This window comes from Haliotis rubra, unplaced genomic scaffold, assembly GCF_003918875.1.
Source record: "Haliotis rubra isolate DU_JTF1 unplaced genomic scaffold, ASM391887v1 Scf17, whole genome shotgun sequence".
Lineage (NCBI taxonomy): Eukaryota > Metazoa > Mollusca > Gastropoda > Lepetellida > Haliotidae > Haliotis > Haliotis rubra.
This window is the reverse complement of record NW_025765669.1, coordinates 4,180,593-4,194,152: the sequence shown is the minus strand read 5'-3', so window position 1 is coordinate 4,194,152 and position 13,560 is coordinate 4,180,593. Positions and strand designations below refer to the sequence as shown.

The window sequence follows — 13,560 nt, the reverse complement described above, 5'->3', positions numbered from 1 at the left end:
GATATTTTTGTACAAGTAAAACGCTTATCTTTGACTTTGGTTCCCTGTTGATCGTAGCAGCAATGGCGGATGTGGCTCTGTGGCTCCTTGTCTTTACATTCGGAACTCTAATAATACGTCCAGGTAAGTGTGAGTCCTCATGTGACCTTTAGAGTGAGTATGAGTCTTGTCTGACAGGAACGTGTAAGTGAGTACGTCTCAGCACACATTCCCTGTCTGGTACGACTGTGACTTTCAGGACTTGGCAACTAGCAGTTAGCAGATATTTTTTCTGGGTCCTCGTAACTCCATACTTTTAAATAGCATTGGCTTACGGAAGGCATAGTGCTACGAACGTTTAGTTTTTCGGGCCCCTGTCCCTATAGTATGTATGTTGATATATCGACGAAAATGTATGGAGGGTTGATGGAGTTAATGTACGTACAGTAAACTACGTTTATTACGAACTCGTTTATAACGAATTGGCTGATATAACGAACTGTTTTTAGCCCCGACCACTTTCCGTATATATTCGTGTGAATGTATAACGAATTGAACTTAATGGTTCCTTTAGGTTCGTTATAACCATAGTTACTGTGTAACAATGCAAGTTTAACAGAACAAAAGGTATTCAGGTAATGATTTCATCATTTTATGGTGACATATCTTAATCACGATCGGGTTTGCTCTCGGTTGCAAGGTTAGTCCGACGATGAAAAACATACTGAAGGATAAGGGGCAGTGGGGTAGCCTAGTGGTTGAAGCGTTCGCTCGTCACGCCGAAGACCTGGGTTCGATTCTCCACATGGGTACAATGTGTGAAGCCCATTTCTTGTGTCCCCCGGCGTGATATTGCTTGATTATTGCTATGATTACGCAAAGCCATTTAGAAAATAATGGGTGAGGGTGTGGGTTCGAATCCCGGATGGGACTCAACCCCAAAAGTACTAGAATTTGTACTTTACTAAGAAAGTGTGATCCCAAATATAACAATATATGTTGCTGGATTATTGCTAAAAATGGCGTAAAACTAAACTCACTCACTCACTGAAGGATAGCTTTAAGACAACAACTGCAGTCATTGATGTCCAAGATATTTTTTATGGATTAAACTTTTCGTTAATCGTCCTTCAGGTGAACTGGCAGTTATGACGTCAAACACCATGACAAGTCATAATCGAGTTAAGATCAAACACAGCCGTAGACACAGTATGACTGGGGAGCATTTCAGTGAGTTGAAGAGTTATCGTTATTAACGATGAAATTCATGCTAACCGTAAGTTAATAATCAATAAAGCGTCTCGATATAGCTTCCAAATTCGTTTTTTTCTTGTATCTGTTCATCGTTCAAAGTTAATCGCGAGGAAAACCCTGATGTATCTGGCAGGCGTTCTGATCATTTATTAATGTTGTTTATGTTCTATTCGACAGCTCGACGCCGTCATTGCTTTTCGAATTTAATATCAAACTCCATCACGACAGACTTCGTTGGTTGGTGCCCGACAAGCTGACCATTTAAAGCTTCAGAGCGATTCAGGTTCAACCGCAGCATACCCGGAGAGGTCTTCGCCAATGAAATGCAGAGCCGGTATTGGTATACACATCCGCTTCCGACACAGACTTCGCCTGTTCAGAAAGGTGGCCCAGTTGTATCGCCAGAGAAAGCCAAAGACAGGCCATCGGCGATTGGTCTCGACGTAGTATGATCCCGATCGGGGATGGTTCAGTTAGCGCGAAACCCTGATGAAACCCGTTTGGTGAGAAGTCCGGACGGGCTGAGTGACAGCAGTTCTTTGAGTAACACTTCACTGTTCAATATCTGGTGACAGACGACTCTAGTGAGAGAAGAATACCGCTTGTTTGATCTGGCAGACAGGCCGTAATGATGGCTGACTGCGTGAGTTGTTTCCGTGTCAATAGTGACGAGATACCTGTTGAGGGTAACATTTGTGAAAGGAAGTTGCCACCAGTTCTATTCTTCGGATGCCGATTAAAGCGTAGAAGGCTGGCTCATTGTTATGGTAGAACGTATCAGAATAGGGTGTTGCAGAGAGCGATTTCTTCCGTGCCATATCGCACAGTTGACCTCCTTGAGAAAGAATCTGCCTCTCCACAGCACCCTTCAACCTTTGTGCTGGTATCGCAAAGTAGATGATACGTTCACTACCACAGACAGCAAGATGACCCAGCAATGTTACCGCAAAACCCTCAACAATTCACAGCATCCGGCGGATAAAGCGTACAATGGAGACTGGAGCAGAACCGCAAACTTCCTCTCTGATAGATGTTGCCCTCCAATCCATAGACAAAGGTTCCGTCACTTGCAAGTACAGGAAGCCAAATCACACCATGATCAGTATATCACCATAACTCCTGTCACCACCCACAGATCAAACAAGCAATTATTGCTACTCACTAGAGCCAAAGTCGATCTGTCACCCAGATAATTTAAACAGTGAAATTGGATTACTCCAAGAGAACCTTTACTGTCTCAATGGCTACCCAGCCCGTCTTGTCTCCAGGACTATCACCAAAACGCTTGAACCATGGAACCGCGCCTCAAGCCTGGAACCATCCTCGGGATCAGATCACAATAAGCCCTTACGTGGAACCAGCTCAGCCATCAGATAGCCCGACTAATCAAGATAAAAGCTGGCTTTGATGTAACTTTCTAGCGGTACAGCAATTAAGACACTCCTCCGGGCAAATGGAAGAGGATCTAGTAATGGAAGCCCCAACCCCTAGAGGATGTATACCAAACACCATGCAGCTGTGGTGATCAATATAATACGAGACTCTCAGCCCATTAACACCCGTTGCTGAACACAAGTCATCAGTATGCAAACAAATGATAAGTCAGCTATATCGGAGCATAAGGCAACAAACCCAAGTCAGCGTAATCAAGCGGAAACGATATTAGGCGATTTCGAGAAATAAATAACAATGACTGGCGTCGGAGAAAACTACAGGAGCAGCTGTCGAGATAAGGAGACATAAACCAGCACGAATCGTGACCAAGGTGTATACCCGCCATGCATGGGACCCTTGATTAACTTTTGATGAACTTTTGATGAACTTCAGATACAAGAAAAACGAGTCTACTATACCTTTGGAAAGCTCAAGCATCAAGGAACCTTTTGTGTTATTAGCAGTTGTTGTGTATTAGCACCAATTTCAACTCATTATGTACGAATTTCATCAAACTCACTATACAGTAATTCCCCATAGTGTACTCCCAGATGTCACTTTACTGTGACGTCATAACTCAAAGTTATGACGTCATAGTGACGACGTCATAGTCCTAACTGCCAGTTCACCTGATGAAGGGACCTGAATGGTCTCGAAACGTCGTGAGAGAAATTAAAAAGAAGTTTAATCCATAAAAATATCTTGGACATCAATGTACAACTTCTGTAAATGCCACTGAAAGACAACTGCAGTCATAGCATATTGTTGAGTCGAAAATGATGGACGAGTATGGACCTGAGCGGCACGTTTGATCCTGATTAGAATGATGCTGTAGTTCCCGTTCTGCTAGATATATTCAGGTCGTCAAAGTGTTATAGCAATTATATTTAAGTGCGAAGAGGATCTGATTAAAAGTAATTGCTTTGTATCACCTCGGTCAAAATACCACGGCTTCTCGTGAGATCTTTTACGGTCGCTTCAGTCTCTTCTTGCATCAGATCTCTGTATGAGATGTTATCAGCATCATCACTGCAGAAACCATACATGTATATTAGAGAATCATGATTTTCAATACATTTATCTGCCTGTTGAACAGTGTGATATGTGTTTAGTCAGACACATCTATAAAATATTCCTCCCATTGACATTGGTTTCTTGTGACGATATGGCTCCGGACACGTTCGTAATTAATTATATTTATTTTCAAAAAGATTTATGTCATTGGATACTTTGCATTTTGGGTGAGTATATATACGTTGACTTTCTTTCACCTTGCAGATTCTAGATTCACAATTGACTGAGAGCAGAGTTGCGGCCCTTAGGAGAACCAGTAACCCGCGATCATTGGTTCGAATCCGTGTTCGCCATAAATATGTTTCTACCTTTGTTTCACTAAACAGGTAAATGTGCCTGCATGGCCTCTGGCTGTCATACGACATCAAACTGTCACGCTAAGATGACACTGAAACTCTGTTCAAAGCGGTGTTAAACCAAACTCACTAACTCTTTCTCCTGCCCAGGTCATGCCGCATCTTTCACCGTAACCCCCTTGGAGTTGGAGATGTGCGGCAGCAACCAAACGACCTCCATGACCTTGAGCTGTCGCCCTACCGAACTGGGAATAACTCAGGTCTTTGCAATCGAGATAGGAAAGACGGCAGGTTCTATTAAGTCCGTAATGGCACGTGTCATAGGGATGGCATCCCACGTGGATATCATCGACCAAACTCTTCGGTCTCGAATGACCACCAAAGGCTCCATTTCCGGTGCCAGGAGCACCCTTGAGCTTCAACTGAGGAATCTTGTCGACGACGACGCCGCTACCTATTACTGCAGTATCGCATATATGACCGGTTCTATCGCTATGCAAGAGACGATGGAGACAGTGTCTCTTCACAGTAAGAATTTAGCTAACCTATTTTTTAATTGTCTACTAAAACTATATCAGCTAACCCATGTTTTACCTGTCTACCAATTTTTGGAATGACATTTATGACCTAATTCTTAAAGTATTTTAGTTAACCTATGTTTTTAATCTTTGTGATCTACTCTTGAAGGTATTTTAGTTACCCTATGTTTCACGTATCTGCCAATTTGGAGAACCAGTTGTTTAGTTTCCTCGTTGTCCCATCTCTCCGTGAACAAAGGGTGAACCAGTTGTTTTGTTTCCTCATTGTTTCAGCCCTCCAGGGATCGGTCCCGAAATGTAACAGTTTGCTGGTTTTGGCAGCCATGCAAAATCACACCCCCGTGACCAGCCCCAGTGCAGGGACATGTCCTGACGGCTTAACTGGCAGGTCCGAGGCCCTGATGTACAGCCTGTGTTCCTCCCCGGACCTAAAATCCTGGACTGCAGGCCCAAAGGTGAGTCTCATCCTGCAGCTGGACCAGTCGAAATAAACGCAACACTTTTGCCGCTTTTTTTCCTAATCCTAATCTGTAGTGAGTGAGTATTGCGAGTATTGTTTTACGCCGCTTTCAGCAATATTCCTGCAATACACCACAATACACCTCACACATTGTAACCATGTACAATCGAACCCGGGTCTTCAGCGTGAAGAGCGAACGCTTTAATCACTAGGCTATCCCTACGCCCCAATAATTTGTAAGTGGGACGGTTGTGTTGCCTAGTGGTTAAAGCGTTGGGTCGTCATTCCACTATCCACATGGCTACAATTTGTGGAGTCCGTTTTGGGGTTCCCGCAGAGACATTGCTGAAAGATCGCTAAAAGAAGCTTCAAACCATACTCACTCCACACCCAGTACAGTTAGTTCATACCTGTTAAGACCCGACATTAAAACCATATTCAGTCCCTCTTTGAATCGTAAACATAACTTAAACTCTCAAAACATACACCTGAAAACATACACCATTTGCCTTCGATGTCGGTAGTACCAATGGTTACCTGGATATCTTCAAACTTTGGTCATACCACACATGTGGCGTGTTGGAACCTATTCCGAATCTATAAGGGGAATGGGAGTTCGGGGGGTACCTGCAGTGGGTTGGGAAACCTATTCTAACCATCGGGGGAACAAGAATTAGGTATTGACACCTATTCTCATCACTAATCTACAAGGAGAACCTGCTTTGGGTTGGGAAACCTATTCTAACCATCGGGGGAATAAGAATTCAGTTTTGACACCTATTCTCATCACTAATCTACAAGGAGAACCTGCTTTGGGTTGGGAAACCTATTCTAACCATCGGGGGGACAAGAATTAGGTATTGACACCTATTCTCATCACTAATCTACAAGGAGAACCTGCTTTGGGTTGGGAAACCTATTCTAACCATCGGGGGAATAAGAATGGAAAGCTGTACCTATTCTTATCACTCATCTACCAGGGAAAACGAGCATCGCCATCGGGATGGCAAGTATGAACGTACTAGAGGAAACGAGCATGGGTTTCACATGTTCCCTTGCTGTTGTAGGTGATAGACATCTGCTGTCAGATCCCCATGTACACACCAGTGGCGACATTTGAGTTCGGCTTCTACGTACAAGACGAGCGTGGGATGGTGGGGATATTCACGGGATGCACCGCCCAAGGATTTGAAGTAAATAACTGGGGGGGGGTGGGGTTCAAACCCCAACAATTGTGTTTTGTTGGCGTTTTGTTTCGTATATAGAGAATACTACACGAGGTCTCATTACATACGAATTATACGAAACGAGTGTCCTTCCTATGGTATCTGACCGAGCGAAAGCGAGGTCAGATAACATAGGAAGGTCACGAGTTTCGTATAATTCGTATGTAATGAGACCGAGTGTGGTATTTTATTTATTACCCACGTCTTACATGCATTAAATTGACAAAATAGCGTATTTTTGTTATGTTTTTGGTTTCAAACCGAAACCGGTTTCATAAAGAGGTTGCGGAAGAGTTTTGTACTGTAGTACAATATTTGCATGACGTCACACTGTAATGACGTCACTGCCTTTGTAACCGACGTCACGATGCATGTCAGTTGTCATCGCCTCGTACAGCCTCCTACAGTAAACTACTCCGTAGCACCTCGTTTCTTGGTTTCCAGTTGCTTCATTCGGCTAACATCACTGGTGGAAACATTGCGTTTATGTTTTTCGACGGATATATTGTCTCAGTTCACGGCAACGTTCGCAATGTTTACATTCCCACAATGCATTTAAGTTGTAGAATGAATGAATTCACGTGTTTGTTATGAATGAAAAAAGGTTACGTCAGAATGTGACCTAATGAGAGGTCATAGGTTATCCAATCAAATCGTTAGAATCTCAGGTCAAGTCGTTACGACACAGATCAACGCGATACGACACTCGTGTGACGTACGAGATTAGTATGCAACTACCCATACGTTGACCTCGTGGGTAATAAATGGAAATATGAACGGTGTAAGAAAGGACTGTATCAAGAGATAAATAATAAATTGAACCGTATATACCCCAATAATGACGCTGACATAATGCCATACAAATATGGTGATGAAGGCGTGAACTGTATCCTTCTTCGTCACCAGAACAGTTTGTTTGTTCCGTCTTTAACGCTTCACTCAGCAATATTCCAGCTATATGACGGCGGTTCCAGACAATCCACTGATCCCATGAGATGTGTTAACCAAGTCAGCGAGCCTGACCACCCGATCCCGCTAGTCGCCTCTTACGACAAGCATGGGTGAGTGAAGACCAATTCCAACCCGGATCTTCACGGGTGCATCAGTACAATGACGTGAAGACGAATATGTTGATGAAGGTGTATATCTGTACTCTGACCATTCAGCTATCTCGTTTCAGTTTATCACCCAGTTATGTGGGCATGCTCCAATCAAACTGACCCTCGCAAAAACTCAGAGTAATGGCTACATCGGCAATGCGGACAACTACCATCTGGTCAATTTTGGTACCTCTGGTAACCCTTTTGGATAAAACTTCGGACCTGTTTGACCAGCAGAACGATGTAAAGAAATACAATGTACTTACAATAAAGTGTTACATCCTGGAAGGCTGCATACATGTTGTTATTCTTTGAACAGAGGAGTAAAACATTACCCGCTCACTGTTCATTAATCCCTTAAGTTTGTTAGTTGGTTGATTAACTAACCTTGAAATGAAACATACAACTTTGTGGATGACAACTTCTTGTTTATTGCATAGAGCCACGTTTCAGTATAGATTCTTAAATGTTATCAAGCTAAAAGTGACTATAACAAATGGTGAGAAGTATATGTACATGGCATGTTATGACAAGCAGAAGATTAACATTGTTTTATTTAGTGAAGGCGTACTCAACAGTATTCCATCTATATGACGGTGGTCTTTAAAATATTCTAGTCAGGCAATCCAGTGATTGGCACCATGAGTATCGATCTGTGCAATTGGAATACGATGACATGCATCAATCAAGTAGGCGAGCACTCGATTCCGTTTATAGATAAGAGGGGATTCATGCATGGATAGTGGCGGTTTATAGATCAGGGGGAAGTCATGCATGGATAGTGGCAGTTTATAGATCAGGGGGAAGTCATGCATGGATAGTGGCGGTTTATAGACCGGGGGTGGGGGTGGATTCATGCACGGATAGTGATGGATAGTGGCGGTTTATAGATCAGGGGGGAATTCATGCATGGATAGTGATGGATAGTGGCGGCTTATAGATCAGGGGGAAGTCATGCATGGATAGTGATGGATAGTGGCAGTTTATAGATCAGGGGGGAATTCATGCATGGATAGTTATGGATAGTGGCGGTTTATAGATCAGGGGAATGCATGCATGGATAGTGATGGATAGTGGCGGTTTATAGATCAGGGGGGAATTCATGCATGGATAGTGATGGATGGTGGCAGTTTATAGATCAGGGGGGAATTCATGCATGGATAGTGATGGATAGTGGCGGCTTATAGATCAGGGGGAAGTCATGCATGGATAGTGATGGATAGTGGCAGTTTATAGATCAGGGGGGAATTCATGCATGGATAGTGATGGATAGTGGCGGTTTATAGATCAGGGGGGAATTCATGCATGGATAGTGATGGATGGTGGCAGTTTATAGATCAGGGGGGAATTCATGCATGGATAGTGATGGATAGTGGCGGCTTATAGATCAGGGGGAAGTCATACATGGATAGTTATGGATAGTGGCATTTTATAGATCAGGGGGAAGTCATGCATGGATAGTGATGGATAGTGGCAGTTTATAGATCAGGGGGAATTTATGCATGGATAGTGATGGATAGTGGCAGTTTATAGATCAGGGGGGAATTCATGCATGGATAGTTGCGGTTTATAGACCGGGTGTGTGGGTGGATTCATGCATGGATAGTAAGAGTGAATAACATCGTGAGCATCGATCCACGAAACTAGGGAACAATGACATGCAGCAAATACGTCATCCAGTCTGACCACGCGATCCCGTTAGCCGCCTCTGAGCGGTAAGCGTATATTCGCTTCATACAACAAGCGTGGGTTAATGAAGACCTATGTCACCTTTTGGGTTTATTTTTTAATGGTTAAAAGTCGCAATTTTGACCTTTACAAATCCTCTGTCAATTTAGCGTTTTATGGTTAGTATTGTAACCCTCTGTTTTCATACTGAGTGAGTGAGTGAGTGAGTGAGTTTAGTTTTACGCCACACTCAGCAATATTCCAGCTCTATGGCGGCGGTCTGTAAATAATCGAGTCTGGACCAGACAATCAAGTGATCAACAGCATGAGCATCGATCTGCGCAATTGGAAACAATGACATGTGTCAACCAAGTCAGCGAGCCTGACCACCCGATCCCGTTAGTCGCCTCTTACGACAAGCATAGTCGCCTTTTGTGGCAAGCATGGGTTGCTGAAGACCTATTCGACCCCGGATCTTCACGGGTCGTTTTCATACTGAGTAACAATACTAATAAGTGCATTTATATAGCGCATCATTCACTAGTAAATGCTCTGTACGCTTAAGATGGAAAATGACACTTGAAAAGATATGTTTTGAGGGCAGTCTTAAAAGATGTTAGTGACGCGCTGGTTTTTAGTTCAACCGCAGAGCATTCCACTTCATTGCTGCATTGAAAGCGAACGACTTTCGGGAATAACCCCTAGGTTTTTTGCCTTCGGGGTTGGGTCTATGGTAGTATTTCCTATTCGGAAAGATGGCTTGTCAAGTTTGGAAAGTTTTGCTTTTGATCCAATAAGCAGGAATTCTGTTTTACTTTCATTACGTTTTAATAGGTTCTTAGTCATCCATGTCTGAATGTCATTGCAGGAATCCGAAAGAGAGTCCAAAGATGACAGGGCTTCCGTGGTAGGGAATGAAGAATAGATTTGGTTCTCATCTGCATATTGATGTTGGTTGACTTTGTGCTTGGCTGCTGTTCTTCCCAGTGGTGTAGTGTACACAGAGAACAGCACTGGTCCTAGCACGGAACCTTGGGGATTCTGTTACTTGCATGCTGCATGTGATCTTTTTCTCGTCTCCGGTTTTTGTGTGTGTTTTTTACATGTATTTGTTTTTGTGTTGCTGGTTTGTTTTTTTTTGTTAAGGGTGTGTTTTGTTTGATTGATGTTTTAGGGCGGGGATGGGTATGTTTTATTTATGTTTTTGTTTTGGGGGAGTTGGGGGTAGGATGTCTTTACTGTTTTTTTCTGTCTTTGTTTGTTTTTATAACATTGTTTCACTATATATATCACGATGTTTTCGTATTCTTTCTAGTGTTTTACAGCCACCACATTGCTGGAATATTGCTGAGTGCGGCGTAAAACTAAACTCACTCACTCACTCTCTTTCTAGTATTTCTTGCAATTTGACGGTTTATAAAATGGTACAAATAATCCTTTTAGGCGCAAAGTCGTAGGTTTTCAAACCAAACCTTGCATTCGTATTTAGCTATCACATAAAATGTAATTATCCACAAACAAAATGCCCTCTAGGTCGTGAAAGCCAGCAAACTTTACACAGAGACACACCTTTAACCCGATCCCGGTTGTCAGTCATCACTGTGTCACGTGGGATGTTGCCACAATTACTCATCACGTAGGACTTCATTCCTACGTGTTAACGGGTGGACCCTGGAGTGACGTGCGTGATTACACGGATATATGTCTGCAATATATGGCAACCAACTCACTCACTTATCAAGCAACAGATTTTGAAAATATGATGGGTACCGTATTCGCCGTATTTTATAAGCGTTCTGCTCAAATAAAACCCTCTCGCCAACTTTCTAACAACTTAGTAAAGTACATGTGTATTAGCAGTGAGTGGGGGTGTTTTTACGTCGCTTTATGGCATGTCCGAGCAATATCGCCGCAAGGGACACCATGAATATGCGCTTGACACATTGTACCCTCGCTGGGAATCGAACCTGTGATTGGCGAACGCTTTAACCACTTGGCTACCCCCACCGACCTAATTATGTATTTGCAAGCGAAGCTATTTTGAGACTGAGTTCCACGTGATATCCAACACTTTCTGGCCCATTCCTTACAGAAAACGGAAGAGGACTATATTTGCGGAGGAACTATTACGAAAAATAATCTATGAAACGTTGGAACTGCTTTTTCACAACCGCTCGTTCATTGACAACAAATTGTTGTGTATGGTTGTTAATTAGTTCCCCCGGCGCGTTGGGGTTGTCCTGGGCGCTTATTACCTCCAATGCCGCATGTTTGTTTGTTTGTTTGTCTCTGTCCGTCCGTTTGTTCGCTTATTATTTCGAGTGCTGCTTGTATAATTGTCAAGTTTTGAGACTTTCGATTCGTTTGTTTGCTTTTCTCTGTCTGTCTGTCCTTTTGTTTAGAATTTGTAATTTACTAAGAAAGTGTAATCCCAAATATAACATAGGTTACATTTGACCACTTTCTAAAATGGCATTGTGTAATCGTGTCCTTTTGTCGTTTGGTTTTTGTCTTTTGTTGTTGTTGTTTTGTTTGTTTTGTTTTGGGGTGTTTTTTTTGTCGTTTCCTGTTTGTTATGTATGTATATGTGATAATAGTATGAATTATATTAACACCCTTTCATAATTTATATTTGTCAACATTTGGACAAACTCTGTGGGAAACACCTGTATCTAGCTTGTGAATGAGTAGCTGGTTAAAAATACACCTTGCTTTAAAGCTTCCGATACATTTAGACACGTATGTCTAACACTCCAGTTTGTTCTGAATAGCATTACCTATATCCACGATGTTGTGAATCAGGTACCTCGTGTGGTGACGTCACCGCGAAAGTTATAAATAGCTCACAGTAACATGTGATCACACTTATCCAAGATGGCGGCGTTCTTGGCAGTTCCGTTGAAAAAGACCTATGATGTTGATCTTGTAAAACCTCTCAGAAGTTTCATTCAAAACACCTTTTCGTCTGCTGAACCCGACGACTACAACCATGCTCTCAGCGAGTTCAACAAACTTCGAAATTTGATGATAAATAAATCTGTAGACAAACACGAATCAGCGTTAGAAGTGCTGTACCGGTAAGTCATTTCTTGTTTGTCAAATGTATATTGTGAAATAGTTGACGATCAGCGTAAACTACAAGTGATATCTCCATATACCTTATGTTTGTAGAAATATCAAATACGCTGCCATTTTACGCCGACTGATATACAAAGTATTTCAGCGACATGTTCATTATTTCGTTATATTTATTTGAAACAGGCGGAAGTGACATGAAAATAAACAAACTCACTGTTGTTCAGTGTCATGTGATCTATGTCAAAAGTTGACATTGAAAATACATATAAACAAATAATAAACATAGCACATATTATATTAAGTTATAATAATGATTCCATAATAATAATGGATTAGTGATGTTACTAAGTTACTGGACCCATGAAGATCCGGGGTCGAATAGGTCTTCAGCAACCCATGCTTGCCACAAAAGGCGACTATGCTTGTCGTAAGAGGCGACTAACGGGATCGGGTGGTCAATCTCGCTGACTTAGTTGGCACATAACATCGGTTCCCAATTGCGCAGATCGATGCTCATGCTGTTGATCACTTGATTGTCTGGTCCAGACTCGATTATTTACAGATCGACGCCATATAGCTGGAATATCGCTGAGTGTGGCATAAACTAAACACACTCACTCACTACTAAGATACTGGGTCATTTATGTAATGGAAATTTCAATGTAAACTTGTAGTACAGCATGTCTTATTTGATTCTGTGACATAGCTAAACATAATTGCGGCCCATAATTGCCATATTACTTACTTGTTCACACATAATTAGAAATTTACTGTTCATAGTTCCTTGACAGTTGTTACTTAATTAGTAATATTGCCAACCTATCACATTGTTAACCAGACATTGATACTGGAAACATTAATAGTTTTCCACAATTTAGTGGTTTGAATGGTTTGGCAATTAACTCATAACAGTAATTTATTAACCTGAAACATTTTTTGCCAAAAATGATGTGACAAACTGCCAGTTAACATTACCAACCATTTAACAAGCCCAAGGGATGCCTCAATATTAGGATTTAGAACAGAAGTTAGGTCCTTTTGTCTGGAGAATGCCAGGAATATGGTCTTGTTTCAAACCCACATTTGTTCACTGATGTTTCAAGGATTGTCGAAGGTGAGGTAGCCTAGTGGTTAAAGCGTTCCCTTGCCGCTCCGAGGGCCGGGTTCGATTCCCCACATGGCTACAATGTGTGAATCCCATTTCTGGTGTCCCACCATGATATTGCTGGAATATTGCTAAAAGCAGCGTAAAACTAAACTCACTCAAAGATTGTCAGCACATGCTCATTTTTTTTTTAAATGTGACCTGCATCACTTTGGGTTTTCCTCCTGTGTCAAGCTAACAGGCTGCACTCTAAATTGCAATAGTACTCCGAGCATAGTTATATCAAAGTCACTAGATCAACAGTAAATATACTCAGTCTGGCGAGCTGCATCCCTGATCATAATAAC

At 42.1% G+C, this 13,560-nt stretch overlaps 2 protein-coding genes across 2 annotated transcripts in view; both read left to right on the top strand.

Moving 5' to 3' along the window:
* Positions 1–4,181: 4,181 nt before the first annotated feature.
* Positions 4,182–7,655, top strand: LOC124272497. The gene is made up of 4 exons (XM_046707694.1): positions 4,182–4,565; positions 4,850–5,031; positions 6,104–6,229; positions 7,443–7,655. The coding sequence occupies exons 1-4, from the start codon at positions 4,229–4,231 to the stop codon at positions 7,572–7,574; spliced, it is 777 nt and encodes a 258-aa protein (XP_046563650.1). The 5' UTR covers positions 4,182–4,228; the 3' UTR covers positions 7,575–7,655.
* Positions 7,656–11,895: 4,240 nt separating this feature from the next.
* LOC124272495 (programmed cell death 6-interacting protein-like) overlaps positions 11,896–13,560 on the top strand; it is a 34,405-nt gene continuing 32,740 nt past the window's right edge. Inside the window, 1 exon segment of the mRNA XM_046707692.1 lies at positions 11,896–12,107. Within this exon segment, the coding sequence (XP_046563648.1) occupies positions 11,905–12,107 (203 nt within the window). The 5' untranslated portion in view covers positions 11,896–11,904.